This window comes from Scardinius erythrophthalmus (assembly GCF_964197995.2).
Source record: "Scardinius erythrophthalmus genome assembly, chromosome: 6".
Taxonomy (NCBI): domain Eukaryota; kingdom Metazoa; phylum Chordata; class Actinopteri; order Cypriniformes; family Leuciscidae; genus Scardinius; species Scardinius erythrophthalmus.
In genome coordinates this window covers 26,141,002-26,162,443 of record NC_138226.1, presented here as the reverse complement: position 1 = coordinate 26,162,443, position 21,442 = coordinate 26,141,002, and the positions used below count along the sequence as shown (strand labels likewise).

Below are 21,442 nucleotides of genomic sequence, written 5' to 3'. Positions count from 1 at the left end.
TTTATCTTTTTGAAAAAAAAAAAATATATAATAATAATATATATTATTAACATTATTAACATTTTTCAAAAATATATAAAAATAACACTAATACAAAGATTGTATTGCTAAGAACGTGTGTTTTAACCCAGAATTTTAAAGGATTTTATTATTTTGTACATCATTATTTGTCATTGACCAATTGTAAGCAGCATATATACATCGTCTACCACCTTGAAGAACCTCTCCAAACCAGCCTGTGGTTTCGCACAGCCACGAGCGTTTGACGAGCCCGTGTGGCTGTGGGCGCTTGTGTTTCCCTCGCTCGCCTTTTTATAGCGTAACTGTGGGACTAGTGGCTGGTCTTTAATCAGAGACTGGAGAGGCGGGCCGAGGTGCTGACTGTAATGCGATAGCTGCGCCCGTCCTTAATGCTATTACATCCACATGCTGCTGCCGCGCAAGACTCAGCGCTCAAACGCAGAGACGCGCAGTGCCAAAGAGACAGCGCGTGGAGTATCTCTTTCACAAGACTTCAGTTACGGACCCGCTGCACGGAGGACCTCATCAGAGCTGCACTTTCCTGACAGTTTTCCGCCGTGGTCAGTGTTTCCCATGTGAGATAGAGCTTTTGGTGGTGGATTCTGTGGGGACGAGACCGGGAAAAAGCTTCATGTCAGTTGGATTTGAAGGCGAGAGAAAGCGCCGCTCACCTCACTCACTCACTCACTCACGCACTGCTGTAGCTAGAGGACATCAAGCCAAAATATGTTTTTGGTCTGAACTCTGGGTTTTAAAGAGAAAGTTGTTTAGTTTTAAAGTCAGACGCTTTTCGTTGTTGCTGCTTTTGTTTAGGATATAACTGGAAATGTTAAACGGCCAAGTCTGGGTTGAATTTACGCATCCAGCATTTTGAAACATATCGAGAAAGCAGGCGGCAGAAATTGTTATCAGAGACAAGACACAAGTGGATACATCATCAGTGGACAAGAACATTTTCAAAGAACATCACAAGAACTTGAGCTTTTCCTCTACACGCACTGGGTGAACGTTCACCCAGAAAAGATGGATTTATTCACAAAGCTCTGTGGATCTTTACTTGTTTTGTGTGCGGCATTAGTTTATGGAGAGGATGGTAAGTTTTTGTTGTCTTGTCATTTGTTTATTTGTTTTTATCTGAATCAGTGCATGTTTCCATTTAATGTTTGAGCTATTACGAGAAATTGCACAAGGCACGGGGACCATATTATTGATATATTTAAGTTTTTAAGACATTTCGGTCATATTGAATTGTATAGGTCTGTTATAGTACCTTACAACTGACAGGCAAAAACGGCAATTATGCCATATTTAACACTTATTATTAACTAAAAAAAAGAAATACAGCATCAAATAAGAAAACTAAAATGACATGATCAAAACGACGAGCTTCTCGTATGCTAGTTTCAGCAGGTTTTAGTGTGATAATGGGTGAAAGCTCACCGCGTGTGCTGGAAGTCTCTTGCCCGCTAGTGGCGACGCGCGCTCGGCATGAGCTCCGTCAAACGCCGCGCTTCATACTGGACTCTACCGCACATTTTCCCACCACTTTTTTGTGTTTTCTAATTAGCTGTGTAACACAATCTATTTGGGGTTTTCAAGGATTCAGGGTATTTTGTCCCCCTCAAAAACGCACAGATAAACTCCGGAGTAAATTACGCAGCACATTCTCTTCACACCACAAACGGGATCCTAAATCAAACAACCTATCAGACAAACCCTTAAACATGCAATAGCCTATATGTATTTTTTATTTTTTATTTTACCTTAGAAAGTCGTAACCCATCATTTACGGTGTTTTTCTAGTCATGGTGTTCCTGTGTCATGGTTACTTAGTCTTGACGACTGTATTTGTGCTACCGCGGGCACTATGAGGCACCTCCAGCGACTATCATGAAAAATATCAGCGCAAATACAGAATATAATGAAAATATATATTATAGTATGCAATATATATGTTTGCACATGTGTATTCTCGATTAAATTTGCGGTTTTCATATTTTAACAGTCTTTATCTGATTTTTTTTTTACACTTCTCGCTGGTGTTCCTCGATTTGAAAGACAGGTTTTGCATGCCAACTATCTTTACAGAGAGTTTAATTAACATGTCTGACTGATAAAACTCACTTCAATCACCGATACATTGATAAATCTTTCAAAAAAACAGCTGAAATCCTGTAACGGTAACATTATTTTCGCAATTCAGGGAAAATCTGGAATAGGCTGCCAACCTCGAAATTTGGGAATTATTTGAATAAACGTGTGTAAATAACTTCGCTTTTACGAAGTCAACGTGGTCTGTTGTTTCTGTCTTGGGTGAAAACTAAGGCCAAACGGTTTAAAGGGGATTTTTACTGTTGTAACCTTTTGCTTTCAATATTAGCATACGTATTACGCGACCATTCTGTGTCTCAAATATGTATATATTTCTCATGATTTTTGTTACAACTCTTTTTTCCAATCTCTATGGCAAATGCTGTATGTTTCCATATACTCATTTACTATAAATATAACAATATGCAGTTGCCAGCATCCTCACAAAATTGTTACTTTTTTAATTAGATCTTAACATGACTAAATTGTGAGTAAATTTCCTGTCGGAACACACGAGATAACCTACTTATAAGAGGATTATTTCACCCAAAATAAATATTGTGTCATCATTTACTCACCCTCATGTTGTTTCAAACTGTCCTCCTTGGAACACAAAAGGAGATGTTAGAACATTTGTGACTGACAGTCTCAGTCACCATTCACTTCTATTGCATCTTGACTTGATATAATGAAAGTGAATGGAGACTGCCAAACATGTCCTTTTTTGTTCTATGTTAGAAAGCCATGGGGGTGAATAAATTAAGACGGAAGTGTAATTTTTAGGCAAGCTGTTCCTTTGAAGTTTTTGTTTGGTAATTTGTTGCTTCCTTTCTACTCTTTTAAAACATTTTTCCTCCAGTAAAGTTTTTTTGGGACAAGTGATAGCTTTATTTTCCAACCAAATGTCGATGACAGTGCTGCCAGACCCAACAGATCTGCGTTAGGATCTGCACCTGATCCAAGAGAGAGCTCTCCACAGGGGTTCTTCTAAAAGCCCAGCTATCTCTCCAACACAACAACAGTGCCCTAATTAGTCCTGTTAAGCTTCAGACGGTCTGAATCAGATGGATGAATGGTTTTGAGAGAGGTAGAATGGCTTAACCATCTACTGCTGGGACAGGAAGACCTGCTGAAGTGAGCTGGACTCAGCACACGCTGGACGGTGGGGGGGCTGAAGCCTCTTGTTCTAGTGCAGACAGAATGTAATAAGACAGAACGACGGAGCTCTAAGTGTCTCATCACTGCGATTAAATATCAGCTATTCATCAGCAGGCGTTCACTCAGTGAAAATGAGAAACCATATTGACTTCCGGCCAGTCAGCCGCTCATATTTTCCAGCTCCTCTCCCATGGCTGCAGAGCAGATGAGCCGTGTGTGGTGGTAGCATGCGGATGCGTGTGAATCTACATGTCTGAGCCTGAAACACAGCATGTCCGGATGCTATTCCATATTTTCCTACTGGTACGAGCGCAAAGAGCATGTTGTTGGCAAAGCCTTGGCCACCTGCGCCTGGAGGCAACGCTGCGATTGATTACATGCTTATGCAGCTGTGCAGACACACCTGACCACCTGCAGAAGCTCAATACACTCCAGAGAAACTACAGCTACTGGGGCAAACTCAACGGGTAGCTGCTTTGAAATCGCGGTTTAGCACACATCAGTATCCCGATAGAGACCGCTGCGTGTCATTCTGAATTTTCGGAGGGAATATGAGAGCAATTCTCTCCTGGCGCTGGTTGTTTTCCGTGGCGTACAAAGTGAATGGGATCTCTTTAAAGTTTCAACGGATCCCTGCTAAGCCCATTTGTCATGTTCATTTTTTTTTTTTTTTGCTGTTCAGTGGCCCCGAGCTTATTTCATTTTCCATGCGCACATCTTTGGTTTTATAGGCGATTGGTTCTGAGGTTCACTTTCGAGTGGTTCATCCAGCTCTTAATGTGAGTCACCTGCTTTAAGTCTGTTAGAGCTTCACTTTGTGTGTGTGTAGCGTTAGGTTTCGTCCAGCAGCACCTCCTCTGAGCCCTGTAGACTGTTGACGCTGATGAAAGGCAGATGTGGACTTCTGGCAACCTCTTTGTGTGTGTTTAGGGTACTCAGTGTACCACAGTCCTCTGTTCTCTAACACTGAGTTTGATACCAATGGAACAGACGAGACCAAGGTGCATGGTCGATGCATTCCATGTCTAATCTCTTCAGATGCCCTTTGCAGAGTATGCCACCTCTGGTGAAACATACTGGTGATGTTTCTTGATCAGCAACCCAGTGAACCACAGCATCCAAGCAGTAACACATGCTTCAGTTTGAGTGATGGGCAGCACATAAGTTTTTACAATTTATAATCAGTTTGAATTGGTAAACGCACAGGATCTCCACCAACAATGGCCATTATGTAAATCACAGCAGTTTGTTGTCATGTCTGCTCACTGCCCTGTTTTCTTCTCGTGTAATGGGTAATATTAGCACTCCCTCAGCAGAAAATGGGCCTGTAAATCAGCTAAAAGAAGGTCAGATATTTGTATTCGCTCCAGCAAATGCGGCGGCACTCGTTCACTCACTCTCGTGTGGCAGGCGCTGGAAAAATGCTGAAACAGTGCTATCGGGATGAAATTCAAAACAAGCAAGAAACCCATAAATAATGCAGCTCCATTCTCATTCCCCCACCCACCTGCTCAGCACCGTTTACAGTTACTTATGGCCCTAAAGCGAGGGGGCCGGCGGCAGGCCTACCCACCGGCAGCCTCTTCAATCCTGCAGGAAGTGAGGCGGGGTGAGACGTCTCATATCTGAAGAGAGGAGAGGAGCGGGGTTGTGCGAACTGACAAAGTGCCGACACCGGAAGCCCTGACAGGATGAGATCTGTGGCTGTTGTTGTGTGTACTCAGCAGAACTCCAAGCTGACTGGGGTTGTGCCGAATAGTGAGCATTTTGGTGCTGAGTCTTATGCTAAGTGAGGATGGAAGATACTATTGATTTGCACAACAATCAAAGCTATTGATTGGTTCAGCCAAGATTTCATTTTGTCAATCGAATTAGCTCTGTTAGTAGATTTAGCTTCTATTGAACAGTGGGACGTACTACTGTAGTGTGGGGCGGACTACTGTAGTGTGGGGTGAGCCCAACATTGGACAGTTTTTCATTTATTTATCCAACTATTATAGTTCAAATTACTGTGCGCACAGTAAAGCCTAATTTATACTTCTGCGTCGAACTTACGCCGTAGCTACGTCGTAGGCTGTGTGTAGCGCGCGTACCCTTCGGCGTACCCTGACGTGCACCTCTTCAAAAATGTAACAACGCGTCAACTCTACGCGGACGCAAGCGCTGTGATTGGTCTGCTAGGACCACTCCCTCAGGTTTCACATGCTCCCTCTGCGCGCGTCAACGCGGACAACGGCGCAGAAGTATAAATGAAAACCAACGCGTTGCCTACAGCGTAGAGGCTTCGGCGTAGGTCCGACGCAGAAGTATAAATCAGCCTTAATTTTTTGTTTGTTGCGCTAGCTGGTAATGCAGTTGTCTTGGACCTATACTGACACCTGGTGGCATGGATCTAGGAATTTTTTAGTTGACGATGCCATTTTAGAAATACACAGTTCGTAATTATAAGGTCTGTCGCAATATCAGGTTTTTACCTACATGATTATCGTGGCCAAAATAATTAACGATAATGATCGTAATATCTACAGAAATCGTAAAAAAAATATATATATATACATATTTTATTACTTCTCGCTTGTGGATTTTCTGTGCGAGGATTAACGGTACATGCCCTATGAATTTAACAAATAACATGTGAGAGTTTAACACTGTGCTTTTCATTTTATGGTTTATGGTTATCGCCATTATATTGCAACACCCCTCGTGAACACAATAACAATATTTCATTTTTAAATATCACGATTATCGTTAATACCGGTAAAACGCAACACTCCTAGTAGTTATAGTTAATTATGTATTTAAAAATTAATTTAAAATGTCTCATAACCAAGGGTTGCATGGTGGTCATGTGATCTCTACATGTCTGCCCCACAAGGCGACCTGTTCCATGTAAAATTAAAAAGCTTTTATTAGCTTTTATTATTAATCTCATGCGAGCAGACATAATTTTTAACATAAGTGCTGTTCATTTCTTTATGTGTAAAGCTTTTTGATGAGCAGTGCACTTTTAAAAAGGTAGGCTATGTGAAAAACCAACAACCTTCTATGTTTTCAGCGTAAAAATGTTTCCGTTCCCCAAGACACCACCTTCATCTGTATTTGGTGCACGGCAAATGTAAATCATCCACAAGAATGGCAAACACAACCAAAGTCACACACACTGGGTGTTGACTTCGGCCCAGTAGCCAGGGCTGCGTACTGCTGGGATAGCATGTGGCAGAGACTGTAGATGGATAGACTCCTTTAGCAGTACAGACACTATAATTCATGAGGCCACCACACATAGCAATACAACACTACTGCAGTATCTGTCGCTTTCCCTGCTCGGAGTGGAAATGAATCTCTGCACTGTCAGACCGGTTCTGTTGAGGTCCAGTGCTTAGGGAGGAAGAACACCTCCTAATGAGGCCTATCAGCCTGTCAACCCTCCTCTTCTTTCTGCAAGAACACGCATACACAAACGAATCGACCCGGAACATATGAGAAAGTGATGATGCTGGAATTGTTCTACTGCAGCCCACAGGAAGTGTGTTTGGTGCAAAACTACATATTTCCAAATTCAACTAGTCAGTGGGTTGCCTGAACGACTAGTTGGTTTGTTTCAGATTCGGATGGGATGCATTTACATAAAGACACATTGTCGTGTTGGAAACAGCTGGACTGGGCTCAACAGAACACAGGGTTTTGTTCTATTTTTAACTTGGCATGCTGACTTAAAAATGTGTATGATGGGACACTCAGAAACAGCATGAGATCCGACACATCGACGAAGACAACCATCTGCATGTGTGTGCATGTAGCGGTGATGCTTTTGAAGGGATGTATTTTAAGACTTCCAGAGATGTAAACTGTTTAACAGCTAAAGCACAGCATGGTAGTTACAGTTAAAAATCTAAAAGAATTTTTATACTTATACTATACTTATATACACAGACACACACATATATACTGTATATATATATATATATATATATATATTTATATTTTTTATGTAATCATGTTATTGATACATTTAAATATTTTACTATTTTTAAAAAGTAGCCTAGAAAAAGTGTTCTGTTGTTAGACAACTAGACCAATTAGACCATTGTGACCAATCTCTTATATATAACGGTATATGCAGGAACATTTTTTTTTATGTTTGGTGGTACATAACTTGATTTATTGTTGTTTCCTGAAGTCTTGTTTTCTGTTGCCAGTATAGACATTTACACACCTCAGTTGTCATCATAGCTTTCCAAAATGTCACCACTTGAAATTCTGTTGTGTTGCGATCACCTGATGTCATCGCCCTATTCAATATTCGACGAGGCACCATGTTAGAGCAGAGGTGAGTGGTCTGCTGAGTTTAAGAATTAGGATGCATTTAGTCAGGTTTAGTTGCAGTGTGCTTTGAATGCAGTGTAAATCTGGAAGGTATGAAGAGGTCGCATCCTACCACATCCATCTTGTTTTCCGACGGTGAGAAAGTCGGTGACTGAGTGTGAGAGATCAAGTGTGCAATACAGATGAGTTGTAATTGTTCGCAGAAAGTGCTGTGGAAACCAGCCACAGACCTCAAACTGTCAATCAGAGCTCTCACTTCCTCTGAACTCCTTCCCAGCGTCCCCACTGGGCCACTATGTGTGACGCTAGAACATCAGCTCCGTGCATGCCGGTTGCGGTGTATTTGTTGTGAATTTCAAGTAACGGCAGCAGAGTGCGTGCCGTATGTTCCTCCTTGCTGGGTTACTGCGGGTGCGCTGCAACCGCTGAGCAGGACCACACGAATCGCACCACAGAATTCCACAGATTCCCTCTGAATAGAATGGCTGTTATTTGCTGAGTTTTGGGTGACTGTGCTTTAAACTACCAATATGATTGTAGTACTCTTGGTTTAACATTTTTAAAGGAACAGCTCACCCGAAAATAATTGCTAAAATGCTTTTGTCCATATAATGAAAGTCAATGGGGTCCAAAACATCACTGGACCCCACTGGCTTGCATTGTATGGACAAAAGCATTTGAAACATTTTTCAAGTTCTTGAAGCCATCTTGAATCATTCAGTGCCTCCGCACCTTAAAACATTCATACACCGCCTCTCCTCGAACATGTGTGTTCGGTGCATGCTGACAATCGTACCACTCTAGCAGAGGTTAAACAGCTGTGCCTCAATACTACGATCAGAGTAATAATGAATGAGAGCCATATCAATTATTTGAGCTGTGGGAGCCGAGGGCTTGTTCAGGAAGGGAATGGTAAACACAGGCAGGGGAGAGAGCAAATGAGTGCACTATCTATGCGCTTTCCACACAGAAAGACGTCTTTGTGGCTGATCACTACACTCCTCACAGCACTGGGTTGACCTTTGACCTTATGCAGACACACATCCTGTCACTGAATAGTTTATCCTGTGTGATAGACTGGTTATAATTCTGAAGATACTACTGAAGTTTGTCCTAATGTTTGCAGATTGCTTGTCAGTGATACAGTTGACAACTGGGACAGACACAACAGATTCTTTGATTTCCCAGTTTGTGTTGATTCGTATTATACATCAGAACACAGAACAAAGGCTTTTAGTTAGTAAGTCATGACTGCTTCGTTTATTGACTAGCAGAGGTCAGCCATTTCCTTTGTGTCAATTAGAATCATTAGTGTCATGTTGACCCCGTGTACTTAATCACTTCAATAATTTGAGAAATGACTATTGAGTAGCATCCAAATGATCTTGTTTTAAGTCAAAAATATGTTTTAATATGATTTAGTGAATATAAATACACTTAAAACACATTTTCACACTGCATTTGAACCATTTGAGTGAGGCTTAATCACATTTTTCAACTCTCATCTCCACAGAGCCATGCGGTGGGCATTTGGACGCCAGTGACGCAGGCTACATCACAACACCCGGTTACCCTCTGGAGTATCCGCCCCACCAGAACTGCCGATGGGTGATCACGGCACCCGAACCGTCCCAGCGCATCGTGCTAAACTTCAACCCACACTTTGAGCTTGAGAAACTGGACTGCAGGTGAGCTTCATGGCCTATACACAGCTGAATTTTGAATGAGATTAAGAAATATTCATCATTGCCAGAAACAAAGAGTCAGTGCAGTGCAGTATAACAAAGCTGATAAGGGTGCGTTTCGTACACACAAAAGAGGCGACGTGGCAATCTTGTTCTCTTTCTTTTATAAAATGAATGATTTTTTAAAATTCATTCTGCTGCTTAATATGAGTCATAACTGTTGTGGTTTCTTTAAAATGAGTTGATTTGGAAAAGACTGCTGATGTTTCTTGCCTAGCGATTTTTGGGCCTTCCCGTGATGCCCTGCTGAGTCTGGCTCTAGTCGACATTACACACACTCGCTTCACTTTAATTAAATATCCAATCAACAAAGCTTTGACACACATTTCTGGGAATCATGAAAACGTGCAGGCTTGAGCTCTCAGCGTGTGTTTCACCGGCAGCTGTGTCGACTCCTCCCTCTATTGGACAGCAGCAGAAATGCACAGAACGTGGTCAGGATTATAACGGTACATGGAGTTTTAGTGTATTTTCACAGTTTGGGCGGATTTGTTTTAAAGCGTGTTTCGTAAAGTGGGACGAATTTCGGGGGGAATTAACAGCTGCTACTGAAGACTCTGACATTCATGAGTCATGTTTTACAAACCCTTCTCGGCAGAGCCACAAAGCCTGTCACAACCTGCCACTTTCAGCTCTCTCACTCTTCTCACTGAATATTGCCCTTTGTCCTTTTGGCATTTATTATCATTTTGGGCGTATTAATTATACATAGAAGTGTTTTTAAAGAGAGATTTATGGGATGGCTTTTGACATTCCTTTGTTGAAATTGGAGCATTAATTTTTTAGAAGCTTTTGTTGAAAGTGTCTTCACTGAGCACTTCCAGTGAGCACAGCAACAGAGAGAGAGAGAGAGAGAGAGAGAGAGAGAGAGAGAGAGAGAGAGAGAGAGAGAGAGAGAGAGAGAGAGATCAAAAGACAGAGACAGGAAAGTCTGATATGTGTTTCATTCCAGCACTTTGCTTACCCCTTAGTGGTTTGAGAACGGGATAGTAGCCTACTGTTGTTATTTTCGTCTCTCTTTTTCCCTTCACCCCTGCTTGATTGACAGAAGATGCAACACGTTCCATTACATCACACATCCTTTTCCGTGCTTTCCTCCCACAGGGGATTTCTTTGCGCGTCCATTAGTAAACAGAACTCCATATTGAATCAGACACATTGCTACATTTGGAAAAGAGGAAAGTGGACAGTTTCCCAGTAGTTCTCAGGTTAGCACAACCAGATCTAAGACTTAAAACAGATGTCTCTTTTTTTAACCTTCCATCTTCACATCCATCTGCTGCTCCGCTATAAATGTTCAGAGTAGATTTTTACATCTTTTGAAGAAAATGTGCGTGCTGTTTGTCTTCGCAAAACTACGGTAGATGCTAAAGTGTTGTGGGTGGTTAACAGGGCGTCACTATAGCTATTTTGGATGATTTGTAGCATGTTGCTGTAGGGACATACAGTATGGCTATATACATACAGTATATGGTTGTGTATATATATATATATATATATATATATATATATATATATATATATATATAACAAACTCAGTGTGGGTTAGGTACAGCAGGGGGGAGTAAACTAAACACAAAATTGCTTCTTTTTTCTTTTCTTTTTTAATCAAAGTGTGTTTTTTAACAAAAAAGTGTATATGTGTATTCTATTATAATTAAAATTTTCTGAAGGATAAAAAAATCTATCTTAGCTAATGCTGTAAACTATATAGGGAGTAATTACCCATTATTATAATATTAAAGGTTACAATTAACAACAGAGCCCAAATTATTAAATTGAGTTGTTATTTATTTTTAGATATAATAATCAACACACAAATAAATAAATAAAACGTACTGTAAATTGCACATTCTAAATGTTTTATAATTCTAAATGTAATTTTCTAGTCAAACTCATTTTAGAAATATAATCATTTACACAGAGACTGTCATAACTTGTTTTCATGACAAATGTATTTAAACATACATTAAATAGCCTAATCAAGACATTACTAACAGGTTAAGTAAATATAATGAATAGGCTAATATGGTGAATATATGAAATGCTTCTCTCTAGAGTTCATTTCTCTAACGAACTAACCTGCTGTCGACACTAAATGCCTGAGATAAATGTAATGCTAAGTGAGATATTATTCTCAAGCTGTTTTATTTATATTTTTTGCTGTTGAAACACTGGTTGAGAGATGTAAACATATCGATCATCGGCTCTTCTTCTTCCTCTTGCATTGCCGCGTGCGCCCCCTTCTGGATTGGAGTTTGGATCGCCTGTGACTGAATGTATTTTTCGTGCGACTGCATGCACCGAACCGTGATGCCCGTACCTTACGGTTCGGGACAAAAACATATACCGTTACACTCCTAATATAAATATAGGTGCCTGCAAGATTTCATACACAAAAAGTATTTTTTTTTTTTTTTTTTTTGCCAGAAACGACACTAAAAAGTAAAAAAAAAAAAAAAAAAAAAATCATTTGTGCATCATATGATGATCATGTTAAAAATTAAGCTCAGAGCGAATTCGTGTAACTATTACGCACTTCTATGAGACTTGAGACTCTTCGGACCATACGATCAGTGAGAGCAGTGGTACACCTGACCACAAAGAGCACAAAGGCCTATATTTACATATAACAACAACTGAGCATCACAGACGGACACAAAAACACTTTCGGTGTGAATGACCGCTTATTCACATGGCACAGCAGTAGCCTAGCTAAACTTTCTAAAAAGTTAACTCTCAAAAATAGCCTTTTTTTTTTTTTATTATTGTTTTTGGTGAATATCCAATTCATCCAACGCTATTCTCTCTATACTGTCTGTTTCTTGACGAGAAATCGCTTCAGATGATTAAGTGAGAGAGCGGTCCGAATGAATGAGAATCCATTCATAACATTTTGCGAACATGCTTGGCCAATTCATTGAAAAGTAAGAAATCGACTCAAAAGAATGATTAAATAACAAATGATTGGAATCGACAGAAATACGGGATACAACTGCTGAAATATTTGCACGCAAATGTTCTCAGGTCAGTCGGCACTCTCATAGTGCACAGTGGTACAGCTGTAGGCGCCACTGTATATATATATATATATATATATAATATTTAAGCTAATCACCATCCTGACCCCTATTCTCTGCCTTTCTCTCTCTGAAGCCTTGTAACCTTTTGTACCACATAAAGGTTAAGTATGGTTATTTACAGCCTGTGATTTCTGTGCTGTAAACAAAGATGGGGGAAGCTACTGTTATGCCTGATCTGTAGGCCTCGTAATGCACAAATTATATATCAGCATCTTCTGTTTAACACAAAGCCAGACTTTTCTTGGCTAAAATCATCTCCCTAGTTCTTTTGTTACTTTAAACTCCCTGACTTGTTCCCTGCTGTTTTTCTAGTGATTATTGTTTTTGTCCCTTGGCCAGGGAGATGAATTAAGGACAAAGTTGGGAGTATCGAGTTCTATTGGGGTTCGACACAATCACAATTGTTAATGCTTTTTAAACACAAGCACTTTTTTAATAAACAAGTCGTAAAATGATCTATCCATTAACATGCTTAAAACACAGCCGCCTCTGATTCTTCCATTCGCATTGCAAGAGAATACTGCCACGTGACGTCATACTGGAGAGGTGTTACAACAAACTCTTTGTGAAGCGTACAGATCGTTCAGTTGCGTCGTCGAGACTTACAGACGGAGGGCAGGGTGGAGTGAGACAGTTCCTCTAGACTAGACTATACAACCATTCAACCCTGCCTTCATACAGCATGAGCTAACCCGTGAATATAGTTTTGTTCTTGTAAACGAATGTATAAAGGATCATTCAGTTATGTTAAATTAGATTTTTGACTTGAATGAAATCAATTAATTTAGATATTACCACATGAGCACATTTTTCAGTCTTTTCTGATGAGAATACCATTCTATAACAGCACTTGTTTTGGATATGTGTGACGTGATAGTGCTGTATGCATCGTAAGCTCTCACCCTTCACACATATTGTGGTATAGACACTGTGGGCAGACTATTTATTTGATCTATGTTGATCCCGAGGTAGTAACAGCTCAGTATCTTTCCACTGGACACAAACTGGCTCCATCAGCAGCTAAGCGCCATACTTAATTTATTTAACCTGAAGCGTTTTCCCTGTCAGATATGATTATGCAGCTCAGGGATCATATCCAGGCATGCCTCAGTCCTAACTGACAGATGTTTATATGCACACTTGCTGAAAACTGACTGCACTACATGATTTCTACTTTGACCTCGTGAAGTTTAGTCTGCTCGTCTGCCACCACACCCTTTCATCTTTCCATTCATTTCTCCTTTAACTCTGTCATAAGCTCCTTTTTCATCCATTCTTTCCTCCTTGGTTTGTAATTCCTCCTCCTCCTCCACCCATCTGAAAAGAGCAGATTATACTTACATGAATTTCCATACTGGTCCAGGCTGGTATATTGTTGGCTTGAAGTTGGTTCACAAGTATTGCTTTTCTAGTAAAGCTAGTTGACTGAGGACTGATTAGCTAGTTAAAATCCTGGTACATATGAAACATAGTGATGATCACTGATGTTAGTCTCTCTCATTCCATTTCCCCTTCTCTTATTCCCTCTTTCTTTCCCATCATACATTGTGTCTGATTAAAATGACTCATCTCCCAAGGCATGGCCAATTCTCAGCATTGCTTTATTCCACGTTAGCATCAACTCTCTCTCTCATTACACATACAGTAGATGAGGTAAACAGTGTTGATAGTCCAGCCACGCTGTCACTGCAAACACTTCCTCCACAGCATTTCCAGTTCTCTGTAGAGACTGGAGGTGGGAAAAGTTGTTACAGTGCTTGTTACTAAAGGAAAGGATACTACTTTGCAGGCAGCCAGTGTTTAAAGCAGCATGGGACACTCAACTCAAGTTAGCATGTTGCTAAGCTAGCATTGTAATACAGAGCGCACACATTTTACATACATACATTTTTTTTATCAGTGCTTTTAAGAAACATTTGTAGGCAACACTTTATTTTAGTGTCATAATAACAGTGAATTATGCATAATTACATGCAACTAACCCTAAACCAAACCCTATTTTAACCCTTATAAGTATGTTGTTGTTTAATATTACTCAGTACTTAAAATAAAGTATAACCTATTTTTATTATGAATTATTATTTGTATTAATAATTAATTGATTATTTGATTATTATTTATTATTATTATTCATTATTTATTTTATTTTATTTTTATAGCATTAAATGCATATACATGTATGTATATTTATATATAAATATTTATATTAATTGTATTGATTATTATTCGTTTCATTGACTATTTAATGAATTTTAAGTATATTTCTATATATAAATTATTTATAATTGTTGCGGAGCATTATTGGATTGTCTTTTCTGTTAAGAATACATGCAATGATACCTAGCAATTTGGCTAAAAGAAGATATTTTATAGGGCAACATCATTGTCTTTTTCCCACTCATGAACTTTACTAGTGAGCTGCCTACATAGTCAGCATCTTGAGTGCACTAATCATCCTTTTTACTTTTGAAACATACTTTATGTCTGTAGCTCATCTTTAAAAGTAGTATTGTGTTATTCTCCTGTTGCCAGAGAATGTGATGAAATCCAGAGCTCTCTGAAACATCAGGTGGATGACAAGCACCAGACACAATGCAAAAGAGTAAATTTATCCAGGTTTACAGGTACCACTCAGAGCTTACACGAAAGACACCGTCTCACTTGTCGTACCAGCTTCATCCTAATTCATCAGATTGTTCCACGCCTCCTTGGCACAGCATCAGATGTGTCCCGCTCCTAAAAAATTATAAATAGATTATTGTGGAATAAATATAATAAGCATGGGTTGCTTTATCATGATATATCTGTAATGCGATCAGCAAAGCTGCTCTACTGAATGACATGGGTATAGAAACGGGGCTGAGCAGGTTGAAGTCATGGTTCTCTCTATCTTTTACCACTTGCTTTCTCTATCTCTCTTTCATCTTTATCTGTTTTTCCTCCCCACTCTTTACACTCTATTTTTCTCTCTCTGGCACAGTATTCCAGTTTTTGATAGTATCTATAATTACCATATTAATACATAAGGAATGGATATTCCATTCTCCTTCATCCCAGGTATTTTATAAATTCAGTCGAGTGATAACATCCCTGAGGCTTCAAGACTGTATATATATATATATATATATATATATATATTAGCTTCACACTCTTACTACAGCGAGGTGAGCCAAGGCCTCGCGTTTGGTGGCGTCTCTGTATTGTCTTCTGTGATGAAGGAGATCCGAACTGACGATCGCTCGAGAGCATTTTTAGACCTCTCAACTCCAGGCACATGCAGAGCAGTGATCACAGACCCCGGGACACCCCACCGTCTCCAGCTGGGGAACGGAGACAGCTGCCTTTGTTCCTGTAGTAACCTCACGGGGGACAGTAGTGACACTACAGTATGCTAGCCCTGTGTGAACGCACTAGCCTCTTAATTGCTCGTGACTGACGTTAACGTCTATGAAAGGAACAATTTTACACAGCAGCTTCCCCCTCTGTCTCTCCACGTGGGTCTTTTTCCATGATAGATTTGACAAATGGACGCATCTAACCTCACAGCTAGATTTCCTCTCGAGTGAGGCCAACAGTAGCGGATGATATCATCGCGCCGTGCGGCTCCCCAGGGGTCCTTCTGATCAATGCGCGTTTTCCGCTTGTAATGAAGAATCGATGGATGGTGTGAAGCCGGACAGGACTCAAGGGGGTCACACAGGTCTCCCACACATATCACATCATTCTCAGAGTACAGGCATATCTGTTATGACCATTACAGGCTTTGCTAAGCTTACAGGCCAGAAGGTCTTAGATATGAGAGGTTTAGATTGGTGTGTTTATGCTTGCATTGTACAATATTCCATTAGACCTGTGAGTATAGCGGAAGATTCAGTAGCCATCGTCCCAGATTTCTCTCTGACATTTCAGATCGCAGGCACTTCTGTTTCTTCCTTCATACCTTTCCTGGTTTTATGACCAAACAAGTGGTAGATGAGCACGGTCTGGGAATGCTCTCGGACAAGCAGTTAATATTTTAGAGGCACTTTCAGCATTTTAATTCTTCCACTGGGTGAGATTGAGGTTTTTAGACAAAGCCTGTGATTATTCACTTTCAATCAAACGGGAGAGACTTCCTTTCACTTGGAGTGAATCGATTCATCTAAGTAACAAGTCTGAGATATTTTCATTTTTGTTGGTACAAATGTAAAATCTTTTAGTTATATTTTATTCTATAGTCGTGGGTTTAGAAAAGGTTGCTGGCCTGTAGCTGTCCAATATCTGTGTAAGTGTAATACTGTATGTCCAGAATGTGGTTTTTGATGAAAAGCTATTGGATGAAAATCCTGATAAAATCCAGCTAAAGCACTGTTTAATCTAACAAGACAATTATTTAAAACTTGCTCAAGCAGAACATTTATGGTTTTCCAACTGATTTTGTCCATCAAGTCCCAGATTTTGCTATCAACACGGTACCAAACGTTACTCATATTTAATGTAGTTTGGATCTTATTTCAACCTTTCGTTGTTTTTTTTATGGTTTTAAAGGATGATGATACATCACACAACTTGCCCATGTTGGCATTTGTTTAATTATACTAGCTTCTACCAAGTCACAAATGAACTTATACAAGCAAAATACCATAGAGTTTGATTGGACGCACATCTTTTGAAATCAGCAACAAAACATTTTCTTGTCTTTTGTAAAAGTTTGTTCCATTTTATTATTTATATTTAGCTAGGGATATATATACATATATTAATTTAAAACGGCGCATGAAAAACAAATCCAGGGTGCAAATTTTGCATCATAAAGGTGGGGTATGGGTGATTTCCATTAATGCCTCCAAACTGAATTGAAAAAATAATGACAAAAGAACTTTTAAACATTCATCCTATCTTCTGCTGTCAGTTGAGCCACCGTCCGACCCATTTGATCCACTCAAAAAAGAAAAAGGTGCAAAAATTACCTTCACTTTTTCTAAAAACTCGATTTATGCCTCTCATTTACAGTATGTTGCTGTCAACCACAAAATAGTCTCATTTTACATTGTGTCAGCAAAACTGTGCCTGGATCTGCAGGGGACGTCTGATGCTTGATAAGTAATTTCAAGGACCAGGTTGAAATTAAGTGGTGACCGGGCATTTGTAGCTCCAATGCGCTGGAATAATCTACCTCTACATCTTAGACTGACTCCTTCTTTAGGTTATTTTTAATGAAACCTGAAGTTACACTACTTGAATTAGCGTTTGGTTCAGTAGGCTAATTGGCAAGAGGCTCTTAACAGATGTTGTTAGTCATTGTTTGTCTGACAGTACATTTTATTTGTGTAATTTTACTGTGTGATTGTACAGCACATTGGTCAACATTACATTGTTTTAATTGTGCTTTAAAAAAAAAGAAAAAAGATTGTGCTGGTGTGAGAAAGTACTGGCTCATAGATACAACATGTGAAAAAGGCAATTAGCATGCGTCTCTGATTGTGGAGGAGGGGTACATCTGCAGATACTTACTCTGCTGTGGTCAAGTCAAACACATTATTTAGAGAGCACACACACACACATACACAAACTCAGGGTGCCAAAGCCTGTGTTTACCCTAGTTTGCTGGTGCAAAGTAAGAGCGAAAACAAGGCAGATCAAAAGAAAAACAAGTGGAAAAGTGGCCAACAGAGAAAACAGAATCAGTCTTTGACACACAAAAATGTGGAGTTTACGTAGTATGGACACATTTTTCAGGGTCGATCAACAATGGCAGCATTCTCACCCCAAACAGATTCACCATAGTAACAACATTCAGGAATAAGATCCATGAAAATCGTATTACCGTCGCATCCACTGCAAATACAAGCCAGTGTTTGTGCTGTTGTTTGCCGCCCATGTGACTGTAATGGTCCCACACAGCATGTGTCCTCAGTGTTAGGTGAATGTTGTTTTTGTAAGAGGGTTTGTGTCTTAGTTAATTGGTGACTGTGATGAATCAGAAAAAGTGAGAGTAACTTTTAACTCTGTACTAATTTGAAATGAAAAGCACCTGAAAGTTCACTAAAAAAGAACAGAATAGTGTTTGTGTGGTTGTGTTCTATGTGCCAAGATTTTTTTTTGACGGTGCTGGTGTGTGTTTAAGGCAGGTTAAAGACAGCTGCTGGCATCTGTCAGATGGTTACTCTGTACTTTCATCTCTCTCTCGCTGTCATGTTTTCATCCTTTATCACAGAGTGTCCTGTCATTTTGAGGAAAGAGACAGAAGTGCGAGTTGAGGTGGGACATGTTATCAGAGGCACAGAGGAGGGCTGTGCAAATGTTTGATTGGAGAGTGTTTGGTGCCTTCAGCTCCTGAGATAGCCTCTTTTATTCTTACGGATTCTGTGAACCCCAAAACCTGTCAAATAGAAGACAAACAGGCAGGGTTGAAGGAATTAAGATGTAAGTACACTCGAGACAAACTTTGAAAACCGAAAGTTGGAAAGTTTAAAGAAGTTTAAGTTTGAATGTTTTACAGGCTTTTAAAGTCCGCGTGAACCGGAAGTTGCAAACGACTTTTCTCCAGTGTTGTGAAGTATTTCCCAGTGAAACGGAATATTGAACAGAGGGCAGGGTTTTACTCTAGCGCTCCTCCTCTCCATCTCTGCTCATAACAGACTAACGGTTTGAGGGGAGTGGTTAAGCGTTTCCCAAACCAAGCCGTCAAACATACGTCATCAGGGAAGGTCCTCCAAAGCAGAGGGGAGGGGCATTTTCAGATTTTGATTAAAGATTACAAATCAAAAAAAAAAATTTGTGTGGATTGACTTGCATGGATGAATTGTTCACCACAAAACGATCAATTTAGGCAAACAAAGTAAATATGGTCAATTTTGATTTCATGTGGACTTTAATGTAAATAATGGACCAGGATGGAAGAACACTTAATTTTCTAGAATGCAGTGCAACCTTAAATTCAGCCAGTTCCACTTTTGTTTAATTCCAAATCCAATTCCAGTTTAGCTTCCTGTAAATTGTGGCCAGTTTAATTTCGAATTACAGTATAGTAATTAAAGCTACATTACAATTTGAAAGTTTGGGGTCAGTAATAGCCTGGCTAACGTCAGACCAAGTCTCATTCGAGACTTGGTCTGGGAACCACGTGTTCATTTTCTCGTATTTGAGGCATGGTTTACGAATGCCCAGAGCCGTTTATTGGGCGCTATGAATGTCTATCAAATGCGCCTGTACGTAGCTCATAGCCAATCGTTTCAATTATATTACCAGATGACGTATGTAGAGTGACAGAAATTCGACGAGGAAGAAGACGTTGGGTCAGAGATTTATTTGTACACGATGGCGTTCAGCGAATATTGCTGTTTGTGCAAGATAAACATGAGGGGAGAAGGTAACTTTGCGTCTGATATAAACAAACTGCTTCGGTGTCGTCATCGTCTTGCTACTCCCTCCCCGTTCTGTGATTGGTTCCCTTTTTCAGGGGAAAATCTGGTCCATGGTGTCCAGGCTGCCTAGCAGCGTGAATAAAATCGCGCTGCGAGCTAGGCAGCATGGGGAAACCCAGGCTAGGTCAGTAAGATATTTTACTTCTTGTTCAGCAAGGATGCATTAAATTGATCAAAAGTGACAGCAAATTATTTAAAAAAAAAAAATTATGGTCTTTTGAACGTTCTTTTATTTAAATAAATAAATAAATCCTGTGGAAAAAAATCACTCTTTCCACAAAAATGTTAAGCAGCACAGCAGTTTTTAACATTGATAATAAGAAATGTTTCTTGAGCAGCAAATCAGCGTTTCAGAATGATTTCTGAAGGATCATGATGCTGAAAATTCAGCTTTACCATCACAGGATTAATTACGTTCTTAAAGAAAAATGGTTCTTTCAATTGGTTGTAATATATTAGTGTTTTACTGTATTTTTACAACAAGCAAACAGGGGTGTCTACATTTTTTTTTTTTTTTTTTGACAATATTACTGTAGTCAATAACCTGTTTGTGTCTATTTTTATGTCATTTAAGGAATTTTAGCTGAAACCTGTGAGACTTGAGTTGGTACATCAATGAATCATAACTGAGAACTCCATTAAGCCTTCCAAACTATGACTGAGCAATGCATTTGTCCTCTAGGAATACAGCACACTGAATAAATATATCAGAGGCGAGAAAGCATAGTTTCTCCAACTCGAGGGCTCATTGATTTCTCTGTCTGTGCACTTGTCTCTTGAGTTGGATCAGTGTTTTAGACAATGACTCTCCAGCGCTGAAGGGTACAGATGTTCGGAGGGTCCACAGGCTTGCTGAATTGGTGGTTAAATGAGGCGCAGCATGCTGTGTGGAGTCACGCTCTTCTGCTAGTACAGCTACATAAACCTCAGCCTATTAACACTACAGCGCTGTGCTAAGTACTGTAGCAACGCATTTTACTCTCGCTGCCTGCCAGCTGGACCCAGAATCCCTTCTGTCTGTTATATTATTTTAAAAAGAAACTCTTTGATTCACCTTTTCAAAAGAGAGCAGATAATACACCTTCCCTTTTGCTGAAAAGCTTTTCAGAGAAAGAATTTATTTATTAACCAGGTAGAAAGTATAATGTGTGAATAATTTACATAGTTTCATATAGTTAATTGAGATCAAACACCTTTTAACTACAATACCGTTGTGATTTTCTCTTCCAAGGCTGTGTTGGTGTTTCCAGAGTTAACAGTGTGGGGGGAGGGGGGAGTGAGGTGAGGTGAGGTGAGGGGGGGGGGGGGTAACCTTTAACACGCATTGTGTTGTGTGTCTTCTCCATCTGTTGTGTTTACAGTAATGCGAAGATCTCGGAATACCTTTCTTTAAGGGACTGTTATTATGGACTGCTCTCAAATTTGGAATGCATTAAATATTGCTACCAATATTAGTAATGTTTTATTTATCGGTATCAGTATCGATATTTTATGCCCATTGCATCTATTTTTCTATTTAGATTGCTGTCACTTAAAGCTAATATTTAAAAACACGTCCATTTCACAAAAACTGATAAATGCGATCTTTTGCAAATCTTGCATTTATCAGGTG

The 21,442-nt window shown here is 39.7% G+C and overlaps 1 protein-coding gene across 2 annotated transcripts in view; it reads left to right on the top strand.

Annotated features, from left to right (window-relative positions):
• Positions 1-354: 354 nt before the first annotated feature.
• The window catches only part of nrp2b (neuropilin 2b), a 73,426-nt gene continuing 52,338 nt past the window's right edge, over positions 355-21,442 (top strand). For both annotated transcript variants that reach the window (XM_081368962.1, XM_081368963.1), the window contains exons 1-2: positions 355-1,114; positions 9,110-9,284. In XM_081368962.1, coding sequence (XP_081225088.1) covers positions 1,045-1,114; positions 9,110-9,284 — 245 coding nt within the window. In that variant the 5' untranslated portion in view covers positions 355-1,044. The remainder of the gene's footprint in view (positions 1,115-9,109; positions 9,285-21,442) is intronic.